Below are 17,621 nucleotides of genomic sequence, written 5' to 3' on the forward strand. Positions count from 1 at the left end.
ATTGCTTCGTAAGAAGCCACCATCTTTCCCAGGACTCGCGTGCAGTGATGCACCGACACCTGTTTTGGTTTCAGGAGGTCCCTGACCAGAGATGACAATTCCTGGGCCTTCTCCATCGGGAGAAACACCTTCTTCTGTTCTGTGTCCAGAATCATGCCCAGGAAGAGCAGACGCGTCGCAGGAATCAGCTGCGACTTTGGGATATTCAGAATCCAGCCGTGCTGTTGCAACACTTCCCGAGAGAGTGCTACGCTGACTAACAACTGCTCTCTGGACCTCGCCTTTATAAGGAGATCGTCCAAGTACGGGATAATTATAACTCCCTTCTTCCGAAGGAGTATCATCATTTCGGCCAACCTTGGTAAATACTCTCGGTGCCGTGGACAGACCAAACGGCAACGTCTGGAATTGGTAATGACAATCCTGTACCACAAACCTGAGGTACTCCTGGTGAGGTGGGTAAATGGGAACATGCAAGTAAGCATCCTTGATGTCCAGCGACACCATAAAATCCCCCTCTTCCAGGCTTGCAATGACCGCTCTGAGCGATTCCATTTTGAACTTGAACTTCCTTATATGTGTTCAAGGATTTTAAATTCAGAATGGGTCTCACCGAACCGTCTGGTTTCGGTACCACAAACATTGTGGAATAGTAACCCCGTCCCTGTTGAAGGAGGGGAACCTTGATTATCACCTGCTGGAGGTACAGCTTGTGAATTGCCGCCAGTACTACCTCCCTTTCCCTGGGAGCAGCTGGAAAGGCTGATTTGAGGTAACGGCGAGGGGGAGTCGCCTCGAACTCCAGCTTGTATCCCTGAGATACAATTTGTACAGCCCAGAGATCCACTTGTGAGCGAACCCACTGGTTGCTGAAGTTTCGGAGATGCGCCCCCACCGCACCCGGCTCCGCCTGTGGAGCCCCAGCGTCATGCGGTGGACTTAGAGGAAGCGGGGGAGGATTTTTGTTCCTGGGAACTGGCTGCCTGGTGCAGCTTCTTTCCTCTACCCCTGCCTCTGGGCAGAAAGGATGCACCTCTGATCCGCTTGCCTTTCTGAGGCCGAAAGGACTGTACATGATAATACGGTGCTTTCTTAGGCTGTGAGGGAACCTGAGGTAAAAAAGTTGACTTCCCGGCTGTTGCCGTGGATACGAGGTCCGAGAGACCGTCCCCAAACAATTCCTCACCCTTATAAGGCAAAACCTCCATGTGTCTTTTAGAATCAGCATCACCTGTCCACTGCCGAGTCCATAATACTCTCCTGGCAGAAATGGACATTGCATTAATTCTAGATGCCAGCAGGCAAATGTCCCTCTGTGCATCCCGCATATATAAGACAACGTCTTTTATATGTTCTATGGTTAGCAAAATAGTATCCCTGTCGAGGGAATCAATGTTGTCTGACAGGGTATCAGTCCATGCTGCTGCAGCACTACACATCCAGGCTGAAGCAATAGCAGGTCTCAGTATAGTACCTGAGTGTGTATACACAGACTTCAGGATAGCTTCCTGCTTTCTATCCGCAGGCTCCTTTAAGGCGGCCGTATCCCGAGACGGCAGTGCCACCTTTTTTGATAAGCGTGTGAGCGCCTTGTCCACCCTAGGGGATGTTTCCCAACGTAACCTGTCCGTTGGCGGGAAAGGGTACGCCATCAGTAACCTCTTAGAAATCACTATTTTCTTATCGGGGGAACTCCACGCTTCCTCACACAATTCATTTAATTCATCAGATGGGGGAAAAGTCACTGGCTGCTTTTTCTCCCCAAACATAATACCCTTCTTAAAAGTAACCAGGTTAATATCATAAATGTGCAATACATTTTTCATTGCAGTAATCATGCATCGGATGGCTTTTGTAGACTGTGCATTTGTCTCATCCTCATCTACACTGGAGTCAGACTCCGTGTCGACATCTGTGTCTACCATCTGAGCTAGCGGGCGTTTATGAGCCCCTGATGGCCTCTGAGACGCCTGGGCAGGCGCGGGCTGCGATCCCGGCTGTCCCAAGGCTGCTGCGTCATCGAACCTTTTATGTAAGGAGTTGACACTGTCTGTTAAGACCTTCCACATATCCATCCAATCCGGTGTCGGCCCCGTCGGGGGCGACACCACACTTATCTGCCCTTGCTCCGCCTCCACGTAACCCTCCTCATCAAACATGTCGACACAGCCGTACCGACACACCGCACACACACAGGGAATGCTCTGAGGACAGGACCCCACAAAGTCCTTTGGGGAGACAGAGAGAGAGTATGCCAGCACACACCACAGCGCTATATAACACAGGGATTTACACTATAATGAGTGATTTTTCCCAATAGCTGCTTATTATCTTATTTGCGCCTAAATTTATGTGCCCCCCCTCTTTTTTACCCTTCTTGTACAGGATACTGCAGGGGAGAACCTGGGGAGCGTCCTTCCAGCGGAGCTGTGAAGAGAAAATGGCGCTGGTGTACTGAGGAAGAAGGCCCCGCCCCCTCAGCGGCTTCTCCCGCGTTTTGTATATCTTAATGGCGGTTTTTTTTTGCACATATACAGTTTTCCAGACTGTATTATGTGCATAATGTGCCAAAAGGTATTCTTATTGCTGCCCAGGGCCCCCCCCCCCCCCCCCGCGCCCTGCACCCTACAGTGACCGGAGTGTGTGGTGTGCAGTGGGAGCAATGGCGCACAGCTGCAGTGCTGTGCACTACCTTAATGAAGACCGGAGTCTTCTGCCGCCGATTTCATCTCCTTCTCTTCTGTCTTCTGGCTCTGCAAGGGGGACGGCGGCGCGGCTCCGGGAACGGACGATCGAGGTCAGGCCCTGTGTTTGAACCCTCTGGAGCTAATGGTGTCCAGTAGCCTAAGAAGCACAAGCTAGCTGCACGCAGGTAGGTTTGCTTCTCTCCCCTCAGTCCCACGTAGCAGTGAGTCTGTTGCCAGCAGATCTCACTGAAAATAAAAAACCTAACAAATACTTTCTTTACTAGCAAGCTCAGGAGAGCCCACTAGGTGCATCCAGCTCTGGCCGGGCACAGATTCTAACTGAGGTCTGGAGGAGGGGCATAGAAGGAGGAGCCAGTGCACACCAGATAGTACCTAATCTTTCTTTTAGAGTGCCCAGTCTCCTGCGGAGCCCGTCTATTCCCCATGGTCCTTACGGAGTTCCCAGCATCCACTAGGACGTCAGAGAAATTGTGAATATTACCCGGTTTCTTAGTACAAAGTCCCCTTGGTTCTCCAATTGCAAACCGAGATCCAGTAGCAGCAGGGGTGTGTGTCCAGATGATAGCACTTAGGAGGATCCTGCAGGAGTGTGTGAGTCCAATTGTTGTCAGATAAATGAGTGGCAGATAGAAGGGATGTCTGTGGTCATGGAATAAAAGCTTGACGCGTATCGCTGGTCTTATTTGCTGCCAGCTTCCTCAGGAGCATATGTAGTGTACAGTGTTTATTGTTTGCCAGGCAGAGTATGCTTTGCAGCGCCACACTTTTTATATTTAAATACATGAATGCATGCACAGTATTCATTGTTTTCATATTGAAATACTATATATAGTTACCATGATGACAGTATCGACAAGCAATTGTAACATTTCTATTGTCGACATTTTCCCTGTGTTAATATATAACATTCACCATCCTGGTGTCGACCTTCTGTATGTCAACACAGTGGAGGCTATTCAATTGTTTGAAAAGTCAGTTGGGTGACTTTTTTTCCTATCTAATAGACAGGGGGAAAAAAAGTCACCCAACCGACTTTTCAAACATTTGAATTCAACCTGTGACTGCATAGCATTTTTTTTCACATACTGTACATTGTTGTGCTCTGTTCTATGGATGACAAAAAATAAGAATTTACTCACCGGTAATTCTATTTCTCGTAGTCCGTAGTGGATGCTGGGAACTCCGTAAGGACCATGGGGAATAGCGGCTCCGCAGGAGTCTGGGCACAACTAAAAGAAAGCTTTTAGACTACCTGGGATAGTGCTACTCCTACCAACAACTGCTCCCTGGATCTCGCCTTTATTAGGAGATCGTCCAAGTACGGGATAATTAAAACTCCCTTTTTTCGAAGGAGTATCATCATTTCCGCCATTACCTTGGTAAACACCCTCGGTGTCGTGGACAGTCCAAACGGCAGCGTCTGGAATTGGTAATGGCAATTTTGTACCGCAAATCTGAGGTACTCCTGGTGAGGATGATAAATGGAGACATGCAGGTAAGCATCCTTGATGTCCAGGGATACCATGTAATCCCCCTCGTCCAGGCTTGCAATAACTGCCCTGAGCGATTCCATCTTGAACTTGAATTTTTTTATGTATGTGTTCAAGGATTTCAAATTTAAAATGGGTCTCACCGAACCGTCCGGTTTCGGTACCACAAACAGTGTGGAATAGTAACACCGTCCTTGTTGAAGTAGGGGCACCTTGACTATCACCTGCTGGGAATACAGCTTGTGAATTGCCTCTAGCACAGCCTCCCTGCCTGAGGGAGTTGTTGGCAAGGCAGATTTGAGGAAACGGCGGGGGGGGAGACGCCTCGAATTCCAGCTTGTACCCCTGAGACACTACTTGCAAGATCCAGGGATCCACCTGTGAGCGAGCCCACTGATGGCTGAAATTTTTGAGGCGGCCCCCCACCGTACCTGGCTCCGCCTGTGGAGCCCCACCGTCATGCGGTGGACTTGGAAGAAGCGGGGGAGGACTTTTGCTCCTGGGAACCTGCTGTTTGTTGCAGCCTTTTTCCCCTACCTCTGCCTCTGGACAGAAAGGACCCACCTTTTCCTCGCCTGTATCTCTGGGTCCGAAAGGACTGTACCTGATAAAACGGCGCTTTTTTAGGCTGTGAGGGAACATGGGGTAAAAATGCTAACTTCCCAGCTGTCGCTGTGGAAACTAGGTCCGAGAGACCATCCCCGAATAACTCCTCACCCTTATAAGGCAAAACTTCCATGTGCCTTTTGGAATCTGCATCCCCTGTCCACTGCCGAGTCCATAAGCCTCTCCTAGCAGAAATGGACAATGCACTTATTTTAGATGCCAGCCGGCAGATCTCCCTCTGTGCATCTCTCATGTATAAGACTGAGTCTTTTATATGCTCTATGGTTAGGAGAATAGTGTCCCTGTCTAGGGTGTCAATATTTTCTGACAGGGAATCTGACCATGCAGCGGCAGCACTGCACATCCATGCTGACGCAATAGCTGGTCTAAGTATAATGCCTTAGTGTGTATATACAGACTTCAGGATCGCCTCCTGCTTTCTATCCGCAGGCTCCTTTAGGGCGGCCGTATCCGGAGACGGAAGTGCCACCTTTTTAGACAAACGTGTGAGCGCTTTATCCACCCTAGGAGGTGTTTCCCAACGTGCCCTATCCTCTGGCGGGAAAGGGAACGCCATTAGTAATTTTTTTAGAGATTACCAATCTTTTATCGGGGAAAGCCCACGCTTCTTCACACACTTCATTTAATTCTTCAGATGGGGGAAAAAATAAGAATTTACTTACCGATAATTCTATTTCTCGTAGTCCGTAGTGGATGCTGGGAACTCCGTAAGGACCATGGGGAATAGCGGCTCCGCAGGAGACTGGGCACAAAAGAAAAGCTTTAGGACTACCTGGTGTGCACTGGCTCCTCCCCCTATGACCCTCCTCCAAGCCTCAGTTAGGATACTGTGCCCGGACGAGCGTACACAATAAGGAAGGATTTATGAATCCCGGGTAAGACTCATACCAGCCACACCAATCACACCGTACAACTTGTGATCTGAACCCAGTTAACAGCATGATAACAGAGGAGCCTCTGGATAGATGGCTCACAACAACAATAACCCGATTAGTTAACAATAACTATATACAAGTATTGCAGATAATCCGCACTTGGGATGGGCGCCCAGCATCCACTACGCACTACGAGAAATAGAATTATCGGTAAGTAAATTCTTATTTTCTCTGACGTCCTAGTGGATGCTGGGAACTCCGTAAGGACCATGGGGATTATACCAAAGCTCCCAAACGGGCAGGAGAGTGCGGATGAATCTGCAGCACCGAGTGAGAAAACTCCAGGTCCTCCTCAGCCAGAGTGTCAAATTTGTAAAATTTCACAAAAGTATTTGACCCTGACCAAGTAGCAGCTCGGCAAAGTTGTAAAGCCGAGACCCCTCGGGCAGCCGCCCAAGATGAGCCCACCTTCCTTGTGGAGTGGGCTTTTACAGATTTTGGCTGTGGCAGGCCTGCCACAGAATGTGAAAGCTGGATTGTACTACAAATCCAGCGAGCAATAGTCTGCTTAGAAGCAGGAGCACCCAGCTTGTTGGGTGCGTACAGGATAAATAGCGAGTCAGATTTTCTGACTCCAGCCGTCCTGGAAACATATATTTTCAGGGCCCTGACAACGTCCAGCAACTTGGAGTCCTCCAAGTCCCTAGTAGCCGCAGGTACCATAATAGGCTGGTTCAGGTGAAACGCTGAAACCACCTTAGGGAGAAATTGAGGACGAGTCCTCAATTCTGCCCTGTCCGTATGAAAAATCAGGTAAGGGCTTTTACAGGATAAAGCCGCCAATTCTGACACACGCCTGGCCGAAGCCAGGGCCAACAGCATGACCACTTTCCATGTGAGATATTTTAAGTCCACAGTGTTGAGTGGTTCAAACCAATGTGATTTTAGGAAACCCAAAACAACATTCAGATCCCAGGGTGCCACTGGAGGCACAAAAGGAGGCTGTATATGTAGCACTCCCTTAACAAACGTCTGGACTTCAGGCACTGAAGCCAGTTCCCTTTGAAAGAAAATCGCCAGGGCCGAAATCTGGACCTTAATGGATCCTAATTTTAGGCCCATAGACACTCCTGCTTGCAGGAAATGCAGGAATCGACCCAGTTGAAATTCCTCCGTCGGGGCCTTTTTGGCCTCGCACCACGCAACATATTTCCGCCAGATGCGGTGATAATGCTTTGCGGTTACATCCTTTCTGGCTTTTATCAAAGTAGGGATGACTTCGTCTGGAATGCCTTTTTCCTTTAGGATCCGGTGTTCAACCGCCATGCCGTCAAACGCAGCCGCGGTAAGTCTTGGAACAGACAGGGTCCCTGCTGGAGCAGGTCCCTTCTCAGAGGTAGAGGCCACGGGTCCTCTGTGAGCATTTCTTGAAGTTCCGGGTACCAAGTCCTTCTTGGCCAATCCGGAGCCACGAGAATGGTTCTTACTCCTCCCTGCCGTATAATTCTCAGCACCTTGGGTATGAGAGGCAGAGGAGGGAACACATACACTGACTGGTACACCCACGGTGTTACCAGAGCGTCCACAGCTATTGCTTGAGGGTCCCTTGACCTGGCGCAATACCTGTCCAGTTTTTTGTTGAGGCGGGACGCCATCATGTCCACCTTTGGTTTTTCCCAACGGTTTACAATCATGTGGAAGACTTCTGGGTGAAGTCCTCACTCTCCCGGGTGGAGGTCGTGCCTGCTGAGGAAGTCTGCTTCCCAGTTGTCCACTCCCGGAATGAACACTGCTGACAGTGCTATCACATGATTTTCCGCCCAGCGAAGAATCCTTGCAGCTTCTGCCATTGCCCTCCTGCTTCTTGTGCCGCCCTGTCTGTTTACGTGGGCGACTGCCGTGATGTTGTCCGACTGGATCAGCACCGGCTGACCTTGAAGCAGAGGCCTTGCTTGGCTTAGAGCATTGTAAATGGCTCTTAGCTCCAGGATATTTATGTGAAGTGATGTCTCCAGGCTTGACCACAAGCCCGGGAAATTTCTTCCCTGTGTGACTGCTCCCCAGCCTCGCAGGCTGGCATCTGTGGTCACCAGGACCCAGTCCTGAATGCCGAATCTGCGGCCCTCTAGAAGATGAGCACTCTGCAACCACCACAGGAGAGACACCCTTGTCCTTGGGGACAGGGTTATCCGCTGATGCATCTGAAGATGCGATCCGGACCATTTGTCCAGCAGGTCCCACTGGAATGTTCTTGCGTGGAATCTGCCGAATGGGATTGCTTCGTAGGAAGCCACCATTTTTCCCAGGACCCTTGTGCATTGATGCACTGATACTTGGCCTGGTTTTAGGAGGTTCCTGACTAGCTCGGATAACTCCCTGGATTTCTCTTCCGGGAGAAACACCTTTTTCTGGACTGTGTCCAGGATCATCCCTAGGAATAGAAGACGTGTCGTCGGGATCAGCTGCGATTTTGGGATATTGAGAATCCAACCGTGCTGCCGCAGCACTACTTGAGATAGTGCTACTCCGACTACCAACTGTTCCCTGGATCTCGCCCTTATCAGGAGATCGTCCAAGTAAGGGATAATTAAAACTCCTTTCCTTCGAAGGAGTATCATCATTTCGGCCATTACTTTGGTAAAGACCCGGGGTGCCGTGGACAATCCAAACGGCAGCGTCTGAAACTGATAGTGGCAGTTCTGTACCACAAACCTGAGGTACCCTTGGTGAGAAGGGTAAATTGGGACATGGAGGTAAGCATCCTTGATGTCCAGAGACACCATATAATCCCCTTCTTCCAGGTTCGCGATCACCGCTCTGAGTGACTCCATCTTGAATTTGAACCTCTGTATGTAAGTGTTCAAAGATTTTAGATTTAAAATGGGTCTCACCGAGCCGTCCGGCTTCGGTACCACAAACAGCGTGGAATAATACCCCTTTCCCTGTTGCAGGAGGGGTACCTTGATTATCACCTGCTGGGAATACAGCTTGTGAATGGCTTCCAATACCGCCTCCCTGTCGGAGGGAGACGTCGGTAAGGCAGACTTTAGGAAACGGCGAGGGGGAGACGTCTCGAATTCCAATTTGTACCCCTGAGATACAATCTGAAGGATCCAGGGGTCCACTTGTGAGTGAGCCCACTGTGCGCTGAAATTCTTGAGACGGGCCCCCACCGTGCCTGAGTCCGCTTGTATAGCCCCAGCGTCATGCTGAGGACTTGGCAGAAGCGGGAGAGGACTTCTGTTCCTGGGAACTGGCTGTTTGCTGCAGCCTTTTTCCTCTCCCTCTGCCACGGGGCAGAAATGAGGAGCCTTTTGTCCTCTTGCCCTTATGGGGCCGAAAGGACTGCGCCTGATAATACGGCGTCTTCTTATGTTGAGAGGCTACCTGGGGTAAAAATGTGGATTTCCCAGCAGTTGCCGTGGCCACCAGGTCTGATAGACCTACCCCAAATAACTCCTCCCCTTTATAAGGCAATACTTCCATATGCCTTTTGGAATCAGCATCACCTGACCACTGCCGCGTCCATAACCCTCTTCTGGCGGATATGGACAGCGCACTTACTCTTGATGCCAGTCGGCAAATATCCCTCTGTGCATCACGCATATATAAAAATGCATCTTTTAAATGCTCTATAGTCAGCAATATACTGTCCCTATCCAGGGTATCAATATTTTCAGTCAGGGAATCCGACCAAGCCACCCCAGCACTGCACATCCAGGCTGAGGCGATTGCTGGTCGCAGTATAACACCCGTGTGAGTGTATATACATTTTAGGATATTCTCCTGCTTTCTGTCAGCAGGTTCCTTAAGGGCGGCCGTATCAGGAGACGGCAGTGCCACCTGTTTAGACAAGCGTGTGAGCGCTTTATCCACCCTAGGGGGTGTTTCCCAACGTGCCCTATCCTCTGGCGGGAAAGGGTATGATGCCAATAACCTTTTAGGAATTATCAGTTTTTTATCGGGAGAAACCCACGCTTCATCACACACTTCATTTAATTCCTCAGATGCAGGAAAAACTACAGGTAGTTTTTTCTCACCAAACATAATACCCTTTTTAACGGTACTTGTACTATCAGAAATGTGTAAAACATTTTTCATTGCCTCAATCATGTAACGTGTGGCCCTACTGGAAGTCACATTCGTCTCTTCATCGTCGACACTGGAGTCAGTATCCGTGTCGGCGTCTGTATCTGCCATCTGTGATAGCGGGCGTTTAAGAGCCCCCGATGGTCTTTGAGACGCCTGGACAGGCACAAGCTGAGTAGCCGGCTGTCCCATGTCATCAAACTTCTTTTGTAAAGAGCTGACACTTTCACGTAATTCCTTCCATAAGCCCATCCACTCAGGTGTCGACCCCCTAGGGGGTGACATCTCCACTACAGGCAATTGCTCCGCCTCCACATCATTTTCCTCCTCATACATGTAGACACAGCCGTACCGACACACAGCACACACACAGGGAATGCTCTGATAGAGGACAGGACCCCACTAGCCCTTTGGGGAGACAGAGGGAGAGTATGCCAGCACACACCAGAGCGCTATATATATACCGGGATAACACTATACAAAGTGTTTTTCCCTTTATAACTGCTGTTTATATTATACTGCGCCTAATTAGTGCCCCCCCCTCTCTTATACCCTTTTCTGTAGTGCAGGACTGCAGGGGAGAGTCAGGGAGACGTCCTTCCAGCGGAGCTGTGAGGGAAAATGGCGCCAGTGTGCTGAGGAGATAGGCTCCGCCCCCTTCTCGGCGGACTTTTCTCCCGCTTTTTTCTGGAATCTGGCAGGGGTTAATATACATCCATATAGCCCTGGGGGTTATATGTGATGTATTTTTGCCAGCCAAGGTGTTTATATTGCTGCTCAGGGCGCCCCCCCCCAGCGCCCTGCACCCTCAGTGACCGGAGTGTGTGGTGTGCATGAGGAGCAATGGCGCACAGCTGCAGTGCTGTGCGCTACCTTGGTGAAGACTGATGTCTTCTGCCGCCGATTTTCCGGACCTCTTCTTGCTTCTGGCTCTGTAAGGGGGCCGGCGGCGCGGCTCTGGGACCGGACTCCGAGGCTGGGCCTGTGTTCGGTCCCTCTGGAGCTAATGGTGTCCAGTAGCCTAAGAAGCCCAAGCTGGCTGCAAGCAGGCAGGTTCGCTTCTTCTCCCCTTAGTCCCTCGATGCAGTGAGCCTGTTGCCAGCAGGTCTCACTGAAAATAAAAAACCTAAAACTAACTTTTTCTAAGAAGCTCAAGAGAGCCTCCTAGATTGCACCCTGCTCGGTCGGGCACAAAAATCTAACTGAGGCTTGGAGGAGGGTCATAGGGGGAGGAGCCAGTGCACACCAGGTAGTCCTAAAGCTTTTCTTTTGTGCCCAGTCTCCTGCGGAGCCGCTATTCCCCATGGTCCTTACGGAGTTCCCAGCATCCACTAGGACGTCAGAGAAACTACGGGTATTTTTTTCTCCCCAAACATAATACCCTTTTTAGCGGTACCTGGGTTTATATCCGAAATGTGTAAAACCTCTTTCATTGCCTCAATCATGCAACGAATGGCCCTAGTGGACATTAGATTAGACTCATCGTCGTCGACACTGGTATCAGTATCCGTGTCGACATCTGCGTCTGCCATCTGAGGTAGCGGGCGTTTTAGAGCCCCTGATGGCCTTTGAGACACCTGGGCAGGCACGAGCTGAGAAGCCGGCTGTCCCGCATTTGGCATGTCGTCAAATTTTTTGTGTAAGGAGTCGACACTTGCACGTAATTCCTTCCATAAAACCATCCACTCAGGTGTCTGCCCCGCAGGGGGTGACATCACTTCTATAGGCATCTGCTCCGCCTCCACATAATTTTCCTCATCAAACATGTCGACACAGCCGTACCGACACACCGCACACACACCGGGAATGCTCTAACAGAGGACAGGACCCCACAGAAGCCCTTTGGGGAGACAGAGAGAGAGTATGCCAGCACACACCAGAGCGCTATATAATGCAGGGACTAACTGAATTATGTCCCCTTATAGCTGCTATAATATTTACTGCGCCTAAATTTAGTGCCCCCCCCCCCTCTCTTTTTTACCCTTTTCTGTAGTGTAGACTGCAGGGGAGAGCCAGGGAGCTTCCTTCCAGCGGAGCTGTGAGGGAGAAATGGCGCCAGTGTGCTGAAGGAGATAGCTCCGCCCCTTTTTCGCGGACTTTTCTCCCGCTTTTTTAAGGATTCTGGCAGGGGTAATTATCACATATATAGCCTCTGGGGCTATATATTGTGATTGTTTTGCCAGCCAAGGTGTTTTTATTGCTGCTCAGGGCGCCCCCCCCCAGCGCCCTGCACCCTCAGTGACCGGAGTGTGAAGTGTGTATGAGGAGCAATGGCGCACAGCTGCAGTGCTGTGCGCTACCTTGGTGAAGACAGAAGTCTTCATGCCGCCGATTTTCCGGACTTCTTCTTGCTTCTGGCTCTGTAAGGGGGACGGCGGCGCGGCTCCGGGACCGAACACCAAGGCCAGTTCCATGCGGTCGATCCCTCTGGAGCTAATGGTGTCCAGTAGCCTAAGAAGCCCAAGCTAGCTGCAAGCAGGTAGGTTCGCTTCTTCTCCCCTTAGTCCCTCGTTGCAGTGAGCCTGTTGCCAGCAGGTCTCACTGTAAAATAAAAAACCTAAAATATACTTTCTTACTAAGAGCTCAGGAGAGCCCCTAGTGTGCATCCAGCTCGGCCGGGCACAAAAATCTAACTGAGGCTTGGAGGAGGGTCATAGTGGGAGGAGCCAGTGCACACCAGGTAGTCTAAAAGCTTTCTTTTAGTTGTGCCCAGACTCCTGCGGAGCCGCTATTCCCCATGGTCCTTACGGAGTTCCCAGCATCCACTAGGACGTCAGAGAAATCTAGTTTCTTTTGACAGGTCTTTTCCACTCTCAAGTCCCATTTACCGAGTAATGCCCTTGTCAGACATGACAGATCTGTCATTCAATGTGTGGTTGTACTCTACCCTCAAAGGTCATGAAAGTTCCATAGATTTGCATGCTTATGACAGGCGACCTGCTTTGCATGGTAGACATCTCCTGCCCCATACAGCACGCTGAGACATAATTAGCAGTCATTTTAGAAGATAACTCTGAATGTCAGCAACAAGAATGTTTCCTTTACACCAAACATGGAACTTGCACGTACCGACCAAACACCTGTAATATTTGTTTATTTACATATAGAAATAGCCGCTCACCTGATTGCACTATAAAGTGGGAACCTCTGTGTGCTCTGAGCACGAAATAAGGCAGCAGCCATAGCAGTCACCTGCATGATAGGCAGCTGCGGCATCCAGTGAGGGAGCAGTGGTGGTCCCGCCCCTTCCCTTCTGGCACACACGAACACACAGTCCATGCATTTAATTACTACAATGATTTAATGCAACATGTTCTCTGATTCGTCATTGATGGCTGCTCCGCTTGGACGTCAGTGTTGACCGATAAGGTTCTTTATACTGTTCTTACAAACCCCCTCTGCTGGCGGGCAACAAGTATTGCTTTGTAGTACTTACATCAATATGTTCATTTAATTTTTCGTGACACAGACGCAATCCTATCTACATCAGTAAAATAGAAGAAAGAAGAGATTAGTTCGTTTTTTTTAAATGAAGGTCAATTTCTTGATGAGAGTCAAAACAGTATATATAAATGCCCATAAAGCCTCATGTCACTAGTCAGTATGCGCATAGAAGTCTGCTTTTTTGTGTTTATCAGACCCAACTGACCTATAATATACCATTACCACCTCATGATGAAAATGCAGACCGGATACTCCCACTAACCGCATTACAACATTATCCACACCCAAAAATGTATACAGCAAACTTGCCTGCTCTCCTGGAATGGCCAGGAGGCTCCCGAAAATCGGGTGGCGCTCCCAGCCCCCTGGGAGAGACAGTTCTCCTGGCTGGACCCCCACCCGCATAGGCGTGCGCAGCTAAATTTATTAGGGGGTGCACCACCGGAGGTGTCTAGCACCGCCTTTTGGGCGTGTCTAGCACTATTTCTCTGACGTCCTAGTGGATGCTGGGAACTCCGTAAGGACCATGGGGAATAGCGGCTCCGCAGGAGACTGGGCACAACTAAAGAAAGCTTTAGGACTACCTGGTGTGCACTGGCTCCTCCCTCTATGACCCTCCTCCAGACCTCAGTTAGAATCTTGTGCCCGGCCGAGCTGGATGCACACTAGGGGCTCTCCTGAGCTCCTAGAAAAAAAAGTATATTTTAGGTTTTTTATTTTCAGTGAGATCTGCTGGCAACAGACTCACTGCTACGAGGGACTAAGGGGAGAAGAAGCGAACCTACCTGCTTGCAGCTAGCTTGGGCTTCTTAGGCTACTGGACACCATTAGCTCCAGAGGGATCGAACACAGGGCCCGACCTCGATCGTACGGTCCCGGAGCCGCGCCGCCGTCCCCCTTACAGAGCCAGAAGCATGAAGATGGTCCTGAAAATCGGCGGCAGAAGACTTCGGTCTTCAACAAGGTAGCGCACAGCACTGCAGCTGTGCGCCATTGCTCCTCATGCACACCTCACACTCCGGTCACTGATGGGTGCAGGGCGCTGGGGGGGGGGCGCCCTGAGCAGCAATATTAACACCTTGGCTGGCAAAATAATCACAATTTATAGTCCCAGAGGCTATATATGTGAAAAATACCCCTGCCAGGATCCATAAAAAAGCGGGAGAAAGTCTGCCGAAAAAGGGGCGGGGCTATCTCCCTCAGCACACTGGCGCCATTTTCTCTTCACAGTGCAGCTGGAAGACAGCTCCCCAGGCTCTCCCCTGTAGTTTTCAGGCTCAAAGGGTTAAAAAGAGAGGGGGGGCACTAAATTTAGGCGCAAATCTGTGTATTATAGCAGCTATAAGGGAAAAATCACTGTGGGTAGTGTGAATCCCTGCATTATATAGCGCTCTGGTGTGTGCTGGCATACTCTCTCTCTGTCTCCCCAAAGGACTTTGTGGGGTCCTGTCCTCAGTCAGAGCATTCCCTGTGTGTGTGCGGTGTGTCGGTACGGCTGTGTCGACATGGTTGATGAGGAGGCTTATGTGGAGGCGGAGCAGATGCCGATAAATGTGATGTCGCCCCCTGCGGGGCCGACACCAGAGTGGATGGATAGGTGGAAGGTATTAACCGACAGTGTCAACTCCTTACATAAAAGGCTGGATGACGTAACAGCTGTGGGACAGCCGGCTTCTCAGCCCGCGCCTGCCCAGGCGTCTCAAAGGCCATCAGGGGCTCAAAAACGCCCGCTACCTCAGATGGCAGACACAGATGTCGACACGGAGTCTGACTCCAGTGTCGACAAGGTTGAGACATATACACAATCCACTAGGAACATCCGTTGCATGATCTCGGCAATGAAAAATGTGTTACACATTTCTGACATTAACCCAGGTACCACAAAGAAGGGGTTTTATGTTTGGGGAGAAAAAGCAGACAGTGTTTTGTTCCCCCATCAGATGAGTGAATGAAGTGTGTGAAGAAGCGTGGGTTCCCCCGATAAGAAACTGGTAATTTCTATAAAGTTACTGATGGCGTACCCTTTCCCGCCAGAGGATAGGTCACGTTGGGAGATATCCCCTAGGGTGGATAAGGCGCTCACACGTTTGTCAAAAAAGGTGGCACTGCCGTCTTAGAATACGGCCACTTTGAAGGAGCCTGCTGATAAAAAGCAGGAGGCTATCCTGAAGTCTGTATATACACACTTAGGTACTATACTGAGACCTGCAATTGCCTCAGCATGGATAGTGCTGCTGCAGAGTGGTCTATTACCCTGTCAGGACAGGGATACTATTTGCTAACCATAGAACATATTAAAGATGTCGTCTTATATATGAGGGATGCACAGAGGGATATTTGCCGGCTGGCATCCAGAATTAATGCAATGTCCATTCTGCCAGGAGGGTATTAGGGACCCGGCAGTGGACAGGCGATGCTGACTTTAGAAGGCACATGAAGATTCTGCCTTATAAGGGTGAGGAATTGTTTGGGGATGGTCTCTGGGACCTCGTATCCACAGCAACAGCTGGGAAGGAAAAAAATTACCTCAAGTTTCCTCACAGCCTAAGAAAGCACCGTATTATAAGGTACAGTCCTTTCGGCTTCAGAAAAGCAAGCGGGTTAAAGGCGCTTCCTTTCTGCACAGAGACAAGGGAAGAGGGAAAAAGCTGCACCAGACAGCCAGTTCCCAGGATCAAAAATCTTCCCCCGCTTCCTCTGAGTCCACCGCATGACGCTGGGGCTTCACAGGTGGAGCCAGGGCGGTGGGGGCGCGTCTCGGGAACTTCAGCAACCAGTGGGCTCGCTCACAGGTGGATCCCTGGGTTCTGCAAGTAGTATCACAGGGATACAAGCTGGAGTTTCGGGGCGACTCCCCCTCGCCGTTACCTCAAATCAGCCTTGCCTGCTGCCCTCGAGGAGAGGTAGTACTGGCGGCAATTCACAAGCTGTACTTCCAGCAGGTGATAATCACGGTACCCCTCCTTCAACAAGGCCGGGGTTACTATTCCACAATGTTTGTGGTACCGAAACCAGATGGTTCGGTGAGACCCATTCTAAAATTGAAATCCTTGAACACTTATATACGAAGGTTCAAGTTTAAAATGGAATCGCTCAGGGCGGTTATTGCAAGACTGGACAAAGGGGATTACATGGTATCACTGGACATCAAGGATGCTTACCTGCATGTCCCCATTTACCCTCCTCACCAGGAGTACCTCAAAATTGTGGTACAGGACTGTCATTACCAATTCCAGACGTTGCCGTTGGTCTGTCCCCGGCACCGAGGGTATTTACCAAGGTAATGGCCGAAATGATGATACTCCTTCGAAAAAAGAGAGTTATAATAATTATCCCGTACTTGGACGATCTCCTTATAAAGGCGAGGTCCAGGGAGCAGTTGTTCGTCGGAGTAGCACTATCTTGGGAAGTGCTACAACAGCACGGCTGGATTCTGAATAGTCCAAAGTCGCAGCTGGTTCCTACGACGCGTCTACTGTTCCTGGGTATGGTTCTGGACACAGAACAGGAAAAAGGGTTTCTCCCGGAGGAGAAGGCCAAGGAGTTGTCATCTCTAGTCAGAGACCTCCTAAGACAAATACAGGTGTCGGTGCATCAATGCACGCGAGTCCTGGGAAAGATGGTAGCTTCTTACGAAGAAATTCCATTTGGTAGGTTCCATGCGAGGATCTTCCAGTGGGATCTGTTGGACAAGTGGTCCGGGTCGCATCTTCAGATGCATCGGCTGATAACCCTGTCTCCAAGGGCCAGGGTGTCGCTGTTGTGGTGGCTGCAGAGTGCTCATCTTCTAAAGGGCCGCAGATTCGGCATACAGGACTTGGTCCTGGTGACCACAGATGCCAGCCTTCGAGGCTGGGGGGCAGTCACACAGGGAAGAAACTTCCAAGGACTATGGTCAAGTCAGGAGACTTCCCTACACATAAATATTCTGGGACTAAGGGCCATTCACAATGCCCTAAGTCAGGCTAGACCCCTGCTTCAACACCAGCCGGTGCTGATCCAGTCAGACAACATCACGGCGGTCGCCCATGTAAACCAGCAGGGCGGCACAAGAAGCAGGATGGTGATTGCAGAAGCCACAAGGATTTTCCGATGGGCAGAAAATCATGTGTTAGCACTTTCAGCAGTGTTCATTCCCGGAGTGGACAACTGGGAAGCAGACTTTCTCAGCAGGCACGACCTCCACCCGGGAGAGTGGGGACTTCATCCAGAAGTCTTCAAAATGATTGTACACCATTGGGAAAGGCCACAGGTGGACATGATGGCGTCCCGCCTCAACAAAAAGCTAAAAAGATATTGCGCCAGGTCAAGGGACCCTCAGGCGATAGCTGTGGACGGTCTGGTAACACCGTGGGTGTACCAGTCGGTGTATGTGTTCCTTCCTTTGC

The 17,621-nt window shown here is 50.2% G+C and overlaps 1 protein-coding gene across 3 annotated transcripts in view; it reads right to left on the reverse strand.

The window, feature by feature from the left end:
- The window catches only part of ECI2 (enoyl-CoA delta isomerase 2), a 97,051-nt gene extending 83,932 nt beyond the window's left edge, over positions 1-13,119 (reverse strand). Inside the window, exon 1 of one of the 3 annotated variants that reach the window (XM_063923077.1) lies at positions 12,911-13,119. In XM_063923077.1, the coding sequence (XP_063779147.1) occupies positions 12,911-13,068 (158 nt within the window). In that variant the 5' untranslated portion in view covers positions 13,069-13,119. The remainder of the gene's footprint in view (positions 1-12,910) is intronic. The other 2 variants (XM_063923076.1, XM_063923078.1) reach the window with 2 other exon arrangements.
- Between the last annotated feature and the right edge of the window lie 4,502 nt (positions 13,120-17,621).

This window comes from Pseudophryne corroboree, chromosome 5 (genome assembly GCF_028390025.1).
Source record: "Pseudophryne corroboree isolate aPseCor3 chromosome 5, aPseCor3.hap2, whole genome shotgun sequence".
Taxonomy (NCBI): domain Eukaryota; kingdom Metazoa; phylum Chordata; class Amphibia; order Anura; family Myobatrachidae; genus Pseudophryne; species Pseudophryne corroboree.